At 49.2% G+C, this 18,538-nt stretch overlaps 1 protein-coding gene across 1 annotated transcript in view; it reads left to right on the top strand.

Moving 5' to 3' along the window:
- The first annotated feature begins 1,553 nt into the window (after nt 1-1,553).
- LOC122371365 (glycine receptor subunit alpha-2-like) overlaps nt 1,554-18,538 on the top strand; it is a 30,504-nt gene continuing 13,519 nt past the window's right edge. Inside the window, exons 1-2 of the mRNA XM_043347633.1 lie at nt 1,554-1,648; nt 6,843-6,907. Of these exons, the coding sequence (XP_043203568.1) occupies nt 6,882-6,907 (26 nt within the window). The 5' untranslated portion in view covers nt 1,554-1,648; nt 6,843-6,881. The remainder of the gene's footprint in view (nt 1,649-6,842; nt 6,908-18,538) is intronic.

The following is an 18,538-nucleotide window of genomic DNA, read 5'->3' as shown; positions in this document are numbered from 1 at the left end:
TGACTGCATTGCACCGTGTTTTAACTCTGGCCAAAAACTGGCCAGGACGCGAAATATCGACTATTTAACCCTATTAGTGGCAGGCTCCTGGCTACCCCTATTAGTGGCAGGGGGGGGGGGGGCTGTTTACGACCCCCCTGATATCTCGAGATCTAACGGGCCGATTTTCAAAATTCAAACGGCATTCGATTTCGCTCAACGTGATCTATATTTCTAAAAAAACCTTGAGGTCACTGATGGCGTCAGAGGTCAGAGGTCATGAGCAAAAATTATCAGCATTTTGGCTCGTTCGCAATTTAGGCTCTGGCCGCCGGCTAACAAGTCCGATCAGGCTCATTTTTGGTTTACGCATTCCTTGGTAAATGCCTGAGATACAGATACCCTGAGGGTACCGAACTTGTACTTCGAATTTTTCAATATGTCAAGGCAAATTAAAAAAAAAAAAATGATTTTTTTTTCAACAAAAAATCTATCAGATGCATTTGGAGATCAGAAACGCGATAGCAGTAGCGACGCCGACGGAACGCCTTCAATTAAGGGGGGGGGGGGCACTGCCGACTTTTGGTCCCATTATTTCCATGCAACGCCCATGGGGCTAATGTTAACCCGCGCCGGGCCGGGGGTGTTTGAACACCCCCCCCCCTGCAGTTTTTCGCAGATATCTCAAAAACGGCGGCGCTCCGCGCAGCCGTTTTTGGCACACCTGTTCGTGCATCTTTTTCGCACATGTTGTGAAAATGTCAGACCCAGGTCGCCTTAGGTCAGGTCACCAGGTCACGCCAAGTGACCTCACCTCAGAAAAAAATAAGAATGCTCGTCATAGCTACACCGACTGATCGATTGCCTTGAAAATTTCAGCGGTTGATAAGAGCAACATTATCTATAAAATTTATATCTCGGAATTTTGATATCGGTGACCTAAGGTCAGGTCAATTTTGCGACCTCTGCATTACCTATAAGTCAATGGGAGAAAATTGAAAAGCGTCTGTTTTGCACGAACGCTATTCTATACACTCTCAAACATCGAGATGTAGGTAAAATGGACACACTGAACCGGAAAATGGCAACTGTGACCCCTCGTTATGTCCCCGAGGTCATCTCAGGTCACAAACAGAATCTAACAGTTTTTCGCTAATTACTTCTGATAGAGGCGTGCTAGAGCGCTGAAAATGCCTTAGATGTGTTCGGCTCGACGTTGCGGATCGACTGATATGCAACATGACCTTTTCGTTTGAAATCTTTTAGCGGGCGCTGGGGTTCCTGCGAAGTTACGGCATTTTGGGACCGTGCAGAGGTTCACTTGGCATATTAGGTCAATGACCTGACCTGACCTGAAAATGCGGCTGGTGTCATGAGATTTGACTTGAATCAAAGGTCAGCTATGACAAGTTTTAGCTTTCTATTGCCGGCATGTTCCGAGCTCTCGAAAACAAAGGAGGTGCCCCTTCAGTCTGCCGACGATGGTTATTATTCGTCAGCGCTCCTCCTCTGACCACCAGCTGACAGCAATGTTGCCTCCTATTACACAGTTTCTCCATTTTCAGTTTTCTGACCGTGATCTCGGCTGCCAGCGAGGAACAGGACAGCGACGATGGGTCCTTTCTGGGTCTGAACAACGCAAAAATCATTCCACCAGCACCACCTGACGGTAACTTGGGAGCGGCCCGTGTGTCTGTTTGAGCTATGCTCGACAAATCAGGAGCCTCATAACTATAGAGGTAGCAAAAGGTGAAAATTTTGGAAATCGGACTCACCCAGACCCGGCTGGATATTTCTGGAACCAGTCAGACCCGGTATAAGCTGGAATCGGAACCAGTTGGACCCCTTCCCCAAAAGTCAATTAATACAAAGCATTTCATCACGTAAAACAGCCTATTTCCCACTGGGGAACTTATGAGCAGTGGCGTATCCAGGGGGGAGGCCAAGAGGCCATGGCCTCCCCCTTTGGCATCAAACATGCAAGTGGGCCCTTTGGGTCACTTGAGTGCAATGATGTACACAAGGGGGCCATGGGGGCCCTGAGGGACGCCCTGGTTACCTGACGGTCCCCCTGGTCACCTGAGGGTCCCTGGTTATCTGAGGGGCCCTGGTTACCTGAGTGGCCCCTGGTTATCTGAGGGGGCCTGGTTACCTGATTGGTCCCCGGTTATCTGAAGAACTCCTGGTTACCTGAGGGGCCCTGGCTACGGGGGCCCTGGTTACCTGAGGGGCCCTGGTTATCTGAGGGGCCCCTGGTTATCTGAGGGGCCCCTGGTTTCCTGAGCGCCCCTGCTTACCTGAGGGGCCCCTGACTACCTAAGGGGCCCGTGATTGCCTGAGAGCCACTGATTATCTGAGAGGCCCCTGGTTACCAGTGGGGCCTCTTGGTATATGAGGGGCCCCTAGTTATCTATCTAATCAGGGGCCCCTAGCTACCTGAGGGGCACCTGATCCCCTGGCCAGTGATCTGAAGAAACCCTCGTCACCTGAAGAGCCCATGTTTACCCGGGGAGTACCTGGTTATATGAAGGGCCCCTGCAGTCACATAAAGGCCCTTAGTTACCCGTGGAGCCCCTGGTATAACCGTCCCCTGGTTATCAGAGGGTCCCCTGGTCACCTGGTGGGCCCCTGGTCAATTGAAAGACCCCTGGTCAATTGAAAGACCCCTGGTCAATTGAAAGACCCCTTGTCAATTGAAAGTCCCTGGTCAATTGTAAGGCCCCTGGTCACGTGAGAGGCCCCTGATTACCTGAACGGCCCGTTATCACTCGGATTCAATGGTATGGCCAGGGGCGAGGGGGCACGTGTCCGTTATAGGGATTAGGGTCCCCTCGCGCCCGAGAGGCCCTGCGGTGCCAATTGGCGAAAGAGGGCCCGCGCTGGCATCGCTTCAACTGGAGAGGAGACCACAGGGCTTGTGAGAACACCCCATGGGCTCTTGTGCAGCCACACTTATCTCCAGAAGGGCCTCACGCCAGGTTCTGAGGGACCTTGCCGGCCCTGAGGGCTCTTGCCGTCCAATAAGGGATCAGCTGTAAAGGCCCCATACCCGTTTGCTATGGCCCCACGGCCCACACTGGTGTTTCTGAGGGCCCTTACAACGGCGCCTGCGAAGGCCCCCACTGCCACCTCTAAGGGCCCCACACCAGTGCCTCTTAACCCGCGCCCCGCTGGGGGGCAGAATCTGCCCCCCCTCCCGTTTTTCGCCAATAACTTCTAAACGCGTTACGCCAGCGACGTCAAACTTTTAGTACCTTATCATACATCAATTTGACACGTTCCCTGAAAATTTGAGCGAAATCTGTCGGAAAATTTTTGAGAAATTGACGTTTTAGTGACGTCATGTTCGCCATTTTCGCCTCAAAAACGGCAAAATTTCAAACGCCGCTAACATCTTCATTTTTAAAGGAATCAAGACGTAACAAAAAGGTTATACGTGATTCTACTTTGTCTATCAAATGGCTATCTCGGTTTTTTGAAAATTTTGGATTTTGGCCAAAAATTTTCCAAAAAACTGACTTTTTTGGGAAAATATTTATAAAATCCAAAATTTTGAGTTTATCGAAAAAACCGGAACATATGTCAAAGAAGTGGTCTATGTGCACCTACATACCAATTTTTAGAAGAATCGGTTCAAAAATGTGGGAGTTATTCAAAATTTTATGACGTCACGACACACAAATGTTTTGAAAAATGATTTTTTTTGGAAGTTCTAGACCTCGTACGGAAACAAAAATAGCACCATTCGATTCGCCGTGAAAAACTGCATCGGATAGACACCTTTTTAGGCCTGAACAACCAACTTCAAAATTTGACCTCACTTGACCTGACCTTGACCTGACCTCGACCTGAAATTCATCCAGAGGTGGTCCATATCACTTATTGAGTGTGCCTATTGAATTCCATGAGTAAAATGACCCATAAAACATGCGTCGCACATGCCCTTTTCTATATTTTGTTTTTGGTGACCTGACCTGACCTGACCTGACCTTGACCTTGACCTTTGAATGACATTGTGTGCAACGAATATTGTCTTGGTAGTCTAAGAACACGTTTTGGGCTATCAGTCTCAGTCCATTCTTCGGCAACTACGGTGCAAGGCCGATACTGTAGAAACTTGCATTTTGTACCCTTGACCTGACCTTGACCTGACCTCTGACCTACTTAAGCAAAAAAATTTGGGCTCTTAAGATCCGCCTTGTTGAGAGCTTTCGATTGCCGTTTTCCCCGTCTTTCTACGACCATCGGTTCGGAAGTTAGACAGGGGGGGGGGCAGAATCTGCCCCCCCCCCCCAGCAGGGCGCGTATGGCTGAATAGCCCAGCGGGGCGCGGGTTAAGGGCCTATATCGGCGGCTCTGAGAGCCCCCACACCGGCGCCTCCGAGGGCCCTATGCAGCGCCCTATGCATCTGACGGTCACTTACCAGCGACTCTGAGGGCCTCTTACCGACCTCTGAGGGTCCCTTGCCGGCCTATGAAGGGCCACCATTAACTTTCAGGGCCCCACACACGCCTAATTGATGGCCCCCACCAGTGCCTCTAAGCCCTAAGGCCCTCACAACGGCGCCTGTGAGGACCCCACACCAGCGCATCTGACGGCCTTTCACCGACACCTCTGAGGGACTAATGCAGGTGACTCTGAGGCGCTTGTTCGCTTCACTTCCTCATAAAATACCGTGTATTTTATGCACACTTCTCAAGCAAAAAACAATACTTTTATCTGCCAATTTTGCACATTTTCTCAGGGCTAAGACAGACAGACAGACAGGCAGACAGACAGAGGTACCCGTCTGCAAGGGGGACCGGACCCATTGTGCCCAATCCGCTCATCGAAAGGTTTTGGATACGCCCCTGTCTGGGTTGACGGCGGCATCCGGGTGACCAGTGGGCCCCTTTGAGAGCAGGCGGCCCCCTCCTGGGCGGAATCCTGGGTACGTGCCTGCTTGAGTGTCCCAAGAGAAACAACCTTCAGGGTCTCATCCAAAGTACTGGCCCAAGCAGCAAGTCAAACTGCGTCAAACTATCTTAAAACGCCATTTGATGGCCCTCATAGGCCCTCAGAGGCCAAGGCCGAGCCCCCAGAGGCTAGCGTGGGCCCTCAGAGGTCGCTTTGGCGGCCATAAATAAGCTTAGACTCGAGCGTGGGATCCTTTGACGCTGGTGTAGAGCCCCAAGGAGTCAGCGCTTAGCCCTCTAAGACCAGCGTGGGGCCTTCTAAGGCCATTGTGGGATCTTCTAAGGCCAGTGTGGGGCCTTCTAAGGCCAGCGTGGGGCCTTGTAAGGCCAGTGTGGGACCCTATATGTCCAGCATGGGGCCGTCTATGTCCAGCGTGGGGTCTTTTAAGCCCAGCGTCATGGGACCTTCTTAGGTCAGATTGAGGCCCATTGGCCACCGAGACTAGCTTGGGGCCCTCTGAAGACAATGTGGAGCCCTTTTAGGCCAGTGTGGAGCACTCTGTGACCAGCGTGGGGTCATCTGTCATCTGACTTTAGACTTTAGAGGCTGGTGCTGGACCCTCAGAAGAAGCCAGCATGGGCCTTCATAGGCTGACTTCGGGCCATTAGTGGCCACCTCGTGGGCCTCGGCAGCCACTTTTCAGATCTTATGCATGTTTGAGCCTCCTGAGGTAGGAGTGGCCCTTAAAGGCCGGCGTGGGACCCTCAGGGGGCATCATGGGCTTCTAGAGACCGGCGTGGGTTCGAGAGCGACGTAGGGTCGTCAGACTGACTCAAAGACTCCCAAGAGCCAGCGGAAGGGGGGAGCCTGAGGTCAGCCATAGCATGGGTCTCCTCCTGAGGTCATTATGGGGCCCGGAGGCCAGCGTGGTTCACTCTGTTGCCGGTGTGGGGCTTTCAGAGGCCAGAATGAGCCTTCAGAGGTCGGAGTGAGGCCAATGTGGGCGACATAAAGCCATCAGAGGCTAGATCAGAGTTCAACCCGAGTCGGGTCCTTCTAAAGTTAAGAGTGCCCTCAACCAGCGCAAGATACTAATGCCTGAAACAGACTCTTTCCGCAGTCAGGAAATCGCATGCGAGAGCCTATTCCAATACATGGAAGCACGCTCGCATCAATCGCACGCACCTCCCGGATGCGATTGATGCGGGAAGAATTATAATGTATTTGAATAGGCTCTCGCATGCGAGTTCCTGAACGCGGAAAGAGTCTGTTTCAGCCTTAAGAGATTGACATCTGCCCCTTGAAAAATGTTACAATCCTAAAGAAGTTGAAAAAAACATTTTGCTTTTGATAATTTTTAGTGGCCCCGGAGACGACCAAAGCAAAAAAAAAAAAAACTGTATGCCTACTGCTGAAATAAATTGTACACTACATACGGTACAGAGCTATTGATATCCATGGCCTTTTCACGTTTTTCTTTTTTAGATTGCCGAGTGTGCTTAAAAAGGCTCCCTCACATGGTGAAAGTGGCAAAGAACCGCACCTGGGCGTGGGATAAGTACGCCACTACTGGGGCCCCTAAGGTAAGGGTGGGGCCCCTTGAGCAGGTTTGGCCTCCCCCTTTTCAAGATCCTGGATACGCCACTGCTTATGAGCGTACAGTGTGGAAAGGAACATACATGAGCACATGTTTTCTTTCCATTCACTTCATATTTTGCAATCAGGCGTAGTGTGCAAGATGTATGGTTTATGGTAAGACCCGGTTGGACCCGTCAGAAAATTTCCAGGAACCGGTCTGGACCCATATGGGTCCAGACTGGTTCTTTGGACCGGGTCCTCGGGTCCACATTTTGCCACCTCTACTCACAACGACGAATATGCCTTATCATCCCGGTGATATCTGCCTTCTAATGTAGGCTCTGTCAGTGTCTATGTAAAGTAACAGATGTTTTTTTCTCTCTTGCAGGTGGAATAATTAACGTGCGAGTTGGCATTGCTGTTACGGATGTCCAAGTCGAAGAGGAAAATGAGGTAAATTGTACTTATGCAGTATGCTACCTTTTGATCGTTAACATACTCGAGTCGACACAAAAAGACCAGCGATTCGCAGTAGGCCCCCTGGCCACATATAAGTGAGCGATAAGGCAACCAGCGCGGCGCGTCCCTGACCCGGTCAAACGCGTCTCTAGCGAGTGTGAGGCCAGAGAGATATGCTGTGCCGCTGAGCCTGTATTTGTATTTGTATTTGTATTTACGATCGTGGGCGATCCACACATGGCGTGGCGATTACTGCCCAGGTGTGAGACGGCACAGTCTACCGTTGAGGCCAGAGGGATGTGCTGTGCAGCTGAGCCTGGGTGTGAGACGGCGCAGTCTACCGCTCCAGTCAAACGCTGGGCCGTCGGGGGGCGAACATCATCACAGTAGGCGAGTGTAGGGGAGACTGAGTGGGGTAAGATGCCCAGGGTGGGAAAGACGCCCCACCCCCTCTAGCGGCGAAACAAAGAATCGAACCTGGAAATTAATGTTCTTAGCGTAAAGCGGAAGCCTGCCTTGTTAACTGCACAAAAATTTACGAAGCTCAGTTGGGCAACGGCTGGCTGGTGATTGCATGTTTTTTATTTGCTGCTTTCAAAAAATATTTTGGTGTCAAAACATTGTAAATATCAAAGAAGGATGATAACTTTTGCGTCCCTTGCTATAGTCGTGATACATTAACATGCGTGTACTGTGTCCCAGACAGTTTGTTTCAGAGTGTAGTTTTATGGCTAACAAATTGTAATGATTTAATGTTACTTCGGTACCTTGGGGTAAGATGCCCCCTGTCCTGATGGGGAAAGACGCCCCCCCCCCTAAATCCGTAGGCTGTCCTTCAAGCAGCCCGTCAAATCATTTATTACATACTTGTGATGAGAGACAAAAGCCGATCTGGGACTATTGAGAGTCCAGTACGGACGGGTGCTCCCCATGCCGGTCTCTCGGCCCACACAGCGACTTTTTGGGCGGCATCTGACTCTGAGAGCCCTCACGACGGCCTCTGTGGGCCCCATTATTGGCTCCAGGGCCCCTCACGACATCCTTTGAGGGTTCCCACGTTGGCTCCACGGGCCGCGCTGGCATCTGAGGTCCCCACGATGGGCTCGAGGGCCCTCAAGCATCATGAAGATCTATAAGGGCCCTCACAGTGGTCTCCGAACGCCACCACGGAGGCTTGTTTGGCCGCGCTGGACTATGATGGCCCTAACGATGACCTCTGAAGTCCCTTACGACTACTTTCAGGGCCCTTACGATGACGTTTGGTGTCTACTGCAGGCTCGAAGGGACTACTGATTCGTTCAGGCGATTCACGTGCCCATTTATGTCAATTATAGTGCAGGGGGCATCTTCCCCAACGCCAGGGGGCGTCTTTCCCACCATGTGGGGTAAGATGCCCCCTTTCACTTCTTCAGGAAAATGCTTAATAGCAAAAAAAGTTATAATATTTCAGGCACGAAAGTGTGATATTTTTGGAGAAAAATGATGTCGGCTTCCGTTGAAACTCCAAGTTATTGCTTTCCGACAGTCATTTTCGAATAATATGTTACAAAGTAAAACCCTGGGCATCTTTCCCCACTCTCCCCTACTAGTACAAGCCAAGCAAGTACAAGCCGGAGCTCCTTCACAGTACACATATGAATTCTGATTCAATTTGATACGGTTGGTTGGTGTAATTACAGTCACGATTTCGTATTGACCTGTACGTACATACAAGAATCGGCGGCGCGAAGTGCCGCGAAAATTTGCAAAAACATTTGTAAAAAAAAAACACAGAGGGGCCTCCTCTCTACAGAGGACCACCTCTCTACTACAGGCCTCCTCTTTTCACAGGGCCTCTCAACTACAGATGGCCTCCTCTCTACAGAGGGCTGGCTTCCTCTCTACTGAGGGTCTCTCCCTTTCAGAGGGCCTCTTTTACAGAGGGCCTCCTTTCTTCAAAGAGCCTCCTCTCTACAGAGGACCTCATCTCTGCAAAGGGATTCCTCTCTTAAGAGGGCCTCCTCTCTACTGATGGAGTCCTCCTCTCTACAGAGGGCCTCCTCTCTTTAGAGGACCTCCTCTCTACAGCAGGCCTCCTCTCTACATAGAGCCTTCTCTCTACACATGGTCTCCTCTCTACAAAGGGCCTCCTCTCTAAATGAGCCTCCTCTCTAAATGGGCCTCCTCTCTTCAGGGGGGCCTCCTCTCTACAGAGGGCCTCGTTTCTACAGAGGGCCTCCTCTATAGCGATAGGCGTTATCACAAGTGTATTCGCGGCCATTGGGGCGACGTAAGAAAAGAAGAAAACAACTGGTCCCAATAACTTTAAATTATCAGTTAGCATGCATCTTTTCCTTGATCTGTAGAGAATTTACCATTAATTGCTAGAGAAAATTGCATTTAAAATCTTCAATCTATGTTTTTTTCATCGTTTGCACAATATGTTCTTTTTTAAGCTAGAAACACTAATTAGAAATAGTTCCCGCATCATCAAGAACAATAGGGAAGGCTTGAAGTGAATACAATAATCTTAACGGTGTTGTAATCTATGTGAAGACACTTCTAAAATTGCCTGTAGAAATATTGAAGGCAAAAGTTCAACTTTTTCACAAGACGGATGTCTATAAACCTATTCAACGTGTGACAACTCAGCCGGTATTTCGTCGCCTACAGCCCAGCTTTCCCTAGTGACCGATAGAGGCGCTGCTATCGATGTCCGCCCGTGCCGCCTAACGGAGGGCCTCCTAGTTCCTACCTACAGAGGGCCTCCTCTCTACTGAGGAGTCAGAGGGGCGCTAGCGGTCAGACACAGACACTAGCGGTTATTCACAGGCCAGGCCGCAGGAATTGTAAGAAGGAGACTAGCCGTTAGGCTGGTCAGAGGGCCCTGAATGTCCTGACGTGTTTTTTTTTTTTGGGGGGGGGGGGGGATTCCCGTGAATTTCTTTGGCCTCCGACGTGATTTTGGCCCCGTGGGCCTTCGGCACCCCACTGGGGCCTCCTGAAACCCCAATGGGGGGGGGGGCGTCCGCCCCCCTGGGTACTTCCCTGGGGCCCACGCCGGTCTCCAAAGGTCCAAATTGCCCCTTGTGTCCCATACTGGCCAGTGGCCCGATGGTCTTATGATAGCCTTTGAGGTTTCTCACCGGCTTCAGAGGGCTCACATCGACCTATGAGGGCCCGCGCTGGCCCCCGAGGGCGAAAAAATGGGCCTATTTCGGCATCTGAGGGACTCCGACTGCTCTTTGGGTGCCTACTGCCTCAGGCCGGTGAGGTGAGGGTCCCTACCTGTCTCTGAAGGTCCCATTTTGACATTCGAGATCCTTATTTTGGGTCACAGCAGAGGCCCATGCAGTTCCCTTAATGCCCAATGCCGACGGTCATAGCCGCTTCTGATGGCCCCACGTCCTCTCTTGAAGGCACCTCAGGGGTCACCAGAGGCCTGCCATGGGCACCACCGGCCTCGCAGGGCACCATGGGCCTGTCAGGGGCACCAAAGGGCACGGGTCTGTCGGAACGGAGGCACTTCAGGCTTGTCAGGGCCCAGGGGCACCACAGGCCCGCCAGGGGCACCACAGGCCTGCCAGGGTCCAGGGGCACTAAAAATAAGATAAACACTAAAAAAAAAATGGAAATAGGGCATCACCAAAATTAGGTGGCCGAAATCCGTTGAGTTTTTAATTTTGGGTATAGGTATACACTGAAAACAAATTGATCCGGCGACAGCGGGTAAAACCTGCATTTGAAGGATACCCCTATCCACCACCATTTTTGACCACTCTGGAGCGGATACGAAATATACGTGCCTCGCGGATACTGTTTATCCGTTGACAGCGGGTTAATCCGTATAGATTACCCGATCAAGGAGGGTTACTCGAATCTAAATATCCGCTACTGCCGGGTACCTCGATCCGTTGACGCGGAGTAAAATCCGCATCTGAAGGGTACCCCTATCCACCACCATTTTTGACCACCCTACACCGGGTATCAAATATACGCCACTGACTGATACTTATTACCCGTTTACTGCATGAGGTTAATTGGTGCAATCTATAATTTTCGTTAACTTTGAGCATCCAATTCCCCCTTCCCATGCATTCGGTTGCTGTCACATTCGTAAGCACATAAATATGGTCTTATTTATTTATTTAGTTAGACGCACAACAATATCCACACACATGAATTATACGAGCTAAATATGAGTTAAGGTCATAAGGCCCCGGTGCCTTGCGCCATGCACCACTCCTCCACCGGTCGTTTTGTGTCTGTCAACGTCTCTCCACTTGGCTTTCAGTGGTCGAAACCTCCCATTTCGATTCGTACGCCTGAAAAAATAGCCCGTATCATAAACCACTCCCACATACACAAAACCGAATTGTGCATTGTCATCTGAGCTTTCGCCTTACTGGATTCGCCGCACGATATGACCTGTGGCCACAGAGAAAAACGATTACGAGTCCACGTGGTCACCCAATAGGTAGGTACGGGGACCCGCAGTTGCTACTGTACACGAACCCCAAGTCTAACCGTCTGTCCTGTCCAGTAACAACCGATAACATTGATATCGACTGCTGGTCCCTGTACAAGAGCAGCTGAGGTTTCCTGTGAGTACCCTCTGACAGCTTATCGTTGTTCCCTGTGAGGGTGCTGGGACAATTTACTCAGGGTCGCTGTACAGTAGCAACTGCGGGTCCCTGTACCTATATCTACACGATCGATGCATTGCAAGAATCATTTGACCCTAAGTGAAAGGGTATACTCACTCTGTATATCTCTCCGGGTTAAAAAGTTAGTTTTGGAGAGCGTCCTTACCTCTATCCGCGAAATTCAGCAGCCAGAAGTCCACAGCAGACGCAGTACCACAGCCAAACCACAGCGCCGTCAACACAGTCAGGAAGATGGCGTCGCACGAGATTCGTTGCCTGAGGTGCACCGCCGGCAACGCGCATGCGCACGCGCATGCGCGGAAAGTGTATCCGCAGTTGGCGGGTGAATGAATCCACCAGGCAAACTTGACAACCCGGTGTGAGGGAGTACGTGACACTTATCCGCGCTATACATATATAATGAATCCGCCTGGCGAGAGTAACCGATACCTATCAGTCCCGGATTTTCCCCGCTATCCGCCACCGTCGGCTAGCAACTACACGTAAAAAGTGTATCAAGCCCCTGTCAGCGCGGATTTATCTGTTGTTTCCAGATATCGCAAGCAGGTACCCTATCTACTCGCATGGTTCTACCCGCACTTGAGTGATTAACCCGGACGTAGGGGAAGTTGGGGGAACGCCGAAGACTTTTTTTCTGACGCCCGTAGCACGCAAGGTAGACAACATACGCTATTCTTGTTGGCGTCATGCGAGAGGCCAGTCTTTTGCCTTTCAAACATACCAGGCGCATTTGATGAATTCGCATACCGTTAAGCGCACAAACTAAAAATATCAAAGAAGTGACTTTTTCGGCGTTGCCCCGGACTGCGGGGAAAGCCGAAAATGGGAGAAATGATCTACGGGGAATGCCGACATTGATGTTTTGCCATTTTATCTCAAACTTTATCCAGAATTCATCAAAGCTGACACACACTGAAAACTTTTTTACCATTTCCTGAAGGGTAAACCCGCTATAGCATGGTAGCTTGACACACAGACGTTTTTTACCACATTCTAGATGGTAAATTTTACTCTTTTATGAAGAGTAAACTCGCCAGGGAGGGGTAACCTGACACACAGACGTTTTTTACCATCTTCTGAATGGTTAACTCTTTTGATTTACTCTTGTCTAGAGTGTAACATTTTTTGGGTTACACTCTTTGAAAGGGTAAATCTTTAACGGAACCCTTTCTTAGGGAGTAACGCATCATCTACTCTGTGCTTTACCCTCCTACAGAGAGTATATTCTTCTGGCCTACCCTTTGTCACATGGTAATGTTTACTCTTTCCTTTAGTGTAAACCCCCCAGAGGATGGTCACAGACTCACAGACGCTTCCTTCAGAAGCTTCACGAAGCTTCTGTTAACCGGAGCTCACCAACGAAAAAAAACATGCTTCAAGGGCAACAATGTATATTTGGCTTCCGTACAAACAATACGAGGGACACACCAGCCATGAACATTGTGAGACTCTTCAACTATTCATACGAATTTATACAAAGCGTTCAGCAATGCACAAGCGGTAAATAAACACCACGATACAACTTGAATGCAATTTGAATATGAATACAAGACATGTAGCGCCCTCATATTGGATAAGGCACAGCGCACTATATTTGAAGTGAGCGACGGCGTTCCTGGGTGGTCGCCCCGCGCCCGTCTGCGTGAGCTAATGAGACTGGATTGGATCACTACAGTGCAAGGCCTTTTCAAAGTCACCAACACCATGCATAAAGTTGTAGCATCACAACAAAATTACTCGTACGTACTCACAGCACTAGGCCACGTGGCCGTGCACGGGGTCCTATTGACCAGGTCAAATTAGCACCACTCAACGGCACGCAATGCTCTAGCACATCGGTACTTACAATAAAATGTCCGCAGAGGCTCTACAGGCGATGAACAACACACAAGCACAATCACCAACGGCCACGCCGCGCGGCACCGACACTGCTCACATCCTCTCTCGGAGACCAACGGCCGAAAACTGACAGATGCGCGCGGCCTTCAAACCGCAAACGGCCGATCTCGTTTCTGATTGGCTGATTGATTCAATTTCAAATATCATCTTCACGAGGGTAAACAAGATCCACGCATGAAACGACTATCTGTACACGAGTCACGATCAGGGGCGCCGCCACGGATTTTTGACTGGGGGGGACGGACTGACCGACTGAAAACCCAAAAGTAGGCATTCTTACCTTGGCTTTTTTGGTCCGATGCATTCAACAAATCAGGAGCTTTTATGGCTCAACGATCACCCTAGCCAAATATATTGGTATCGATTTTAGGTTTGAAGACTGAAGTCATTCCCATAATTACACTTTGTCATTCCCTTACCGAGGAATCCATTCCCTTACGGAAAAATGCCAGCCAATCAGCATCCAGCTGGTTTGAACTACGTAATCTGATTGGTCAACGCGTAATCAGCTTCCGCTGCAATATAGGTAAGGCCTCTACGAAAGACGGAAATTGGTTCTTATGTAAAAATAAAAAAAAACATTTTGCAAATATTCATTATGTTATTTCCTGACCATTTTAAGCATAAAAACTCATAAACCTGTGGCAAAACAACTGGTTTGAGGAAAGTAGTTTAGGCATTTCCTTTAGGTAATGGCTGTAGACCGAATTCCCACCGAATACCTACCTATATACACATCTGTTGTCCGATTCAATTTTGACATGGCTGAAAGCCTCTAGTGCCTCATCATCAGGGTATAATTGCTGATGTATGCCACTAATCTGATCGGTAATGCATATTGCATAGGTAATGCATATTGCATACCCTCGTGAGGGAGGAGGCGTTGTACCTATAGTTACAATCTCTCTGTCTGGGTTGCGCATGAATCGGCGCGAAGCGCCGCGAAAATTGGCAAAAAACATCAGGCAAAACTGCTCTAAAATACGAATTTTGCAGCCGTTTAACAAGCTTGATACCAGAAAACCTTAGGTCAGGTCACCAAGTCAAGTAGTCAAGTCGCCTCAAAGTTTTGTGGCCCTGTCAACGGTATAGCTTATTTCCTAGAAGCTGAAAATTTAGTGTAGTGTGACTGCAGAACTGTGGGGTCGGAGCCGGAATCAGCCGGAGTTGACAGTTTTGGCCAGAGTCGGAGTCTTGAGTCGGAGTCTTCGAAATTGTTCAGATTTTGACTCCGAGGTCGGATTGGTTTAAAGTCATACTTTTGGCTGGTTCGACGAAATATACTATGCCCGTTTTCGGCCAGTCGTGTTATACGACACACGTTGATCACGATATCAAAAATCGGCAGTTCCGCGATGGCAGGTCGGATAAGAGCTGGAGATTTTGTTGGGCGAGGTGGCAGGGATCAGACCAATGCATGTATAGGCTCATACCCCACATACTGAGTATCTAAACCTCCTGGACCCTCTCAGATTCGGCACCGTTCCATCGCTTCCATCCTCAGGACAGTCAAGTCCTTCTCCTCCACGCTGCGATCCCCTGCTCCGGGCTGGACGGGCAACTCTATCCCATGCGGGAATGACTCCACTGGAGCTATAGTCCGTTGCCGGGTACAGTGAGTGCCAGTGGGCTGGGCTGCCTGTTCAATTGGTCGAGTTCAGCCCAAGTGGCCCACTGGGGTGGCTGCCCAGACCAATTTCTCCCACTAATTCTCTCATCCTTCCGGCTCTGAAATGGTCTCATTGGACCGAAGGGCGTAATCAAATTTTGAGTAGGAAAACAACCAGTAAAACGCCTTTTGGGGCGACCAACGGAGCGAGCGAGGGGGTGGGTCTTTCACGTACGAAATTGCGAGGGGGTACCTCCAACCAACTTGTGCACTGCACCCTACTAACCGGTTTCTAACGATGTGCCAAATTTGAGCGCAGTCGGCCTAGCCGTTCTCGAGATCTGTAAGCGGCACTCTGCACGTGCGCACGTGCAAAATGGGTCCCAACTGACTTTTGCACGGCACCCTAATAACCGGTCCCTAACCAGTAACCATGTGTCAACATTCAGCACAATCGGTTCAGCCGTTCTCGAGATCTGGAATCGATCCCTGCACGTGCACACGTGCAGCAGCACCCCAACTGTGGCACGTGGTCATGGATATGCATTGCCTGGTGGGTGCCTACCTACCTACATGCCAACTTTCAGCGCAATCGGCCCAGTATGTTACCGAGATACCTATTGCAATTGTTACAAAACTGACACCTCTTCGTTTTTCACGTGGCGGGTGCATAATGGGTCACCCACATGCATCGAGAATAGTTCAATACTTGTTAGAAGGAATGAAGCTACCCTACAAAAATTACCGCATGTAAATCAGTCAAGTGGTTCCTGAGACATATGTGAGTCTCGCAAAAGCGTGACCACGGCCGGCCGGCCGCTCGTACTCAGAAATTTCCCGAAAGACTACGCTCGCTTCGCTCGCTCCGTAACGAGTTTGGGGGGGACGTCCCCCTTCCATTCTGAGAGTGGGGGGGACGCGTCCCCCCCCCCCGTCCCCCCCGGTGGCGGCGCCCATGGTCACGATGCCCAGAAGGAAAGAGTTTTCGTGATGTTCTGGATCGCGAGAGTAATATTGATATTTACATGGTAATAATACTCTTCACTGGCGAATAAGTTCATATTAACCACGTACCGTTACTATGCACATAATGGTAGCAGCGAGTTACCCTTTCAATATACTCTTATCTTGCAGGTTTGATGAAAATGAACCCTGCAGGAGGTAGTAAAAAAGTTTTGAGTGCACGTTTCAAGAGCTTGAGGACGCGGTGCACACTGGAAGTTATAATTGTGTGATATAATAAGAAAATGCCAGGTAAATCATTCCTTATAGGTAACAGGCCGTTGTGTCGGTCGAAAGTGTAATTTGTGTGACTAAAAATACGCGTTGCTATTCTACAGCAGTAAAGTTCACGTAGCGTGCTTTTAACACGTGCGTAATCGCACGTTTTCGGCATTACCCCAGCCAGCCATACTTTCATTTGCAGGCCCATAACTTTTCAACGTGCTGTATAAATTTCAAATAGGCAGCACACTTATGCAAAGACATGCTAAAGATTACTTGACCGAATTGGCCAGACAAACGGTAGCATAATGAGTAAAAAATGCAGCTTCAAAGGCGCATGTAGTACAAGGGAAACGTACCTTGAAAACGCTCTTGGCGCCCTCACAGTCGAAGTATTCCGAATGACGACTCGTAACAAACATGCGATAATTGTAGTCACTTAAGCTTCAGAGCATCACTGACAGGTGACATCCATGTCTTACGGTTTTCGAAATATCTCGAATTTCGGCTTTGCCCCAACTCCGGCATTGCCCCAACTTCCCCTACCTTACACTTAATTAAAGGATAAAGCGCCACAGCCCGACCAATTTGTTTTCAGTGATAGGGGCACCATGCGAATTAAATTCATGACCATCCCCTTGGAATTTTCCTGGATCGTCCCCTGGTGCTCGAACGGTTGAGACAAAAGCGAGTAAGATTCTGGCTTTCAATACGCCTTTTCACGCAGCACGATCCAGAAAAACAAAGGTATTAGCTCAGAAGTGTTTGAGAGGTGATTTTGAGCATGCAAGACGGCGTCTACTCTATAACGCATTTGAGTCTTCGGCTTTTGGGGAGGGGGGGGGGGTCAAATGACCCTCTCAGCCCTGGGGGGGAGTCATGACCCCGTGGACCCCCCCCCCAGGAACCGCCACTGCCGCTGTGCTGACGTCACAGGCGGCGAACATCGCCTTCCAGCCACCGACCCAGACTGCAGTGTCATACGGTGTGGGTAAGCTGTGCCGCTCGACAAGTAAGTGAAGCGGCACAGTCTACCCGTACCAGGCGGCTGCTGCCAATGCTGAGCTATGGGAACCCTGTGGATAAAGAGAAGTGGAACATCAATCTGCTTCCGAGTGAACTAGCCATTTTCACGACGGGTTATCGGGCGTAGGCACCAACCTGGACCAAATCTCTTTTACAGCAAATATCGTCATATCATGAAATTATGTCAGTGTTTTAATAGAAAATAATGTAAGATAACACTATGCAACAGTCATTTTGTTCCTGAGTAACGACCGATTTTTTTTTTGGACTCATTGGGTCCCATTATAACCGAAATGGGCATTTGTTTTGATCTGAAAATGCTTTTCCGGTTTTCAGAGACGATTTTCGATTTTTGGCCCCGAAATTCGGTTTTTGGCCCACTGTGTCCGGTGTAATTGAGTAATCGACTCGCGGTAACTTTCATCGCCCTTCCTATGCCACAAGCTTTCGAATGATATCCGGTTTTGCATATTTGCGTGTAAAAATAACGTCATAAATCTATGTTAAAGTAAGAAAATATTGAAATTTTGTAAAAATTTGACATTTTTTTCGATTTCATTTCAAAATAGAGAAAAAAACTAAAGGCCCTATCCAAATTCTGAGCCCAGTTCCTTGAAGAGCATTCAATTTCCGTTCGGAAGGTACTATTTTAGTGCATTTTATCGGTTTACTGTGGCGTCCAGATTGAGTCACTTGAAAAACGGGCCCCCAACAGATCAAGATTCTGAGCGACAGGACTGCTCAAAAGTAAGTTCCTGCGTGTGACCCGAGGTCACAAGGGGTCAACAAAATGACCTCAGTTGACCCCTCGTTGATCCTATGGCGTTAACATACGTTATCAGGTTAATGCTATGTGATATGACTTAGGATATGTGTTTAGGTTAACTCAATCTGGACGCCACAGGAATCCGATAAAATGCACTAAAAAGGTACCTTCCGAACGGAAATTGAATGCTCTTCAAGGAACTTGGCTCAGAATTTGGATGGGGCCTTTAGTTTTTCCTCTATTTTGAAATGAAATAGAAAAAAAATGTCAAATTTTTACAAAATTTCAACATTTTCTTACTTTAACATAGATTTATGACGTTATTTTTGCACGCAAATATGCAAAACCAGATATCATTCGAAAGCTTGTGGCATAGGAAAGGCGATGAAAGTTACCGCGAGTCGATTACTCAATTACATCGGACACGGTGTGCCAAAAACCGAATTTCGGGGCCA

Source organism: Amphibalanus amphitrite, unplaced genomic scaffold (genome assembly GCF_019059575.1).
Source record: "Amphibalanus amphitrite isolate SeventyFive unplaced genomic scaffold, NRLGWU_Aamphi_draft 001236F_arrow, whole genome shotgun sequence".
In the NCBI taxonomy this organism is placed as follows: Eukaryota; Metazoa; Arthropoda; class Thecostraca; order Balanomorpha; family Balanidae; genus Amphibalanus; species Amphibalanus amphitrite.
Note: the sequence above shows the minus strand (reverse complement) of the source record. Positions and strands in the feature narration are given on the sequence as shown.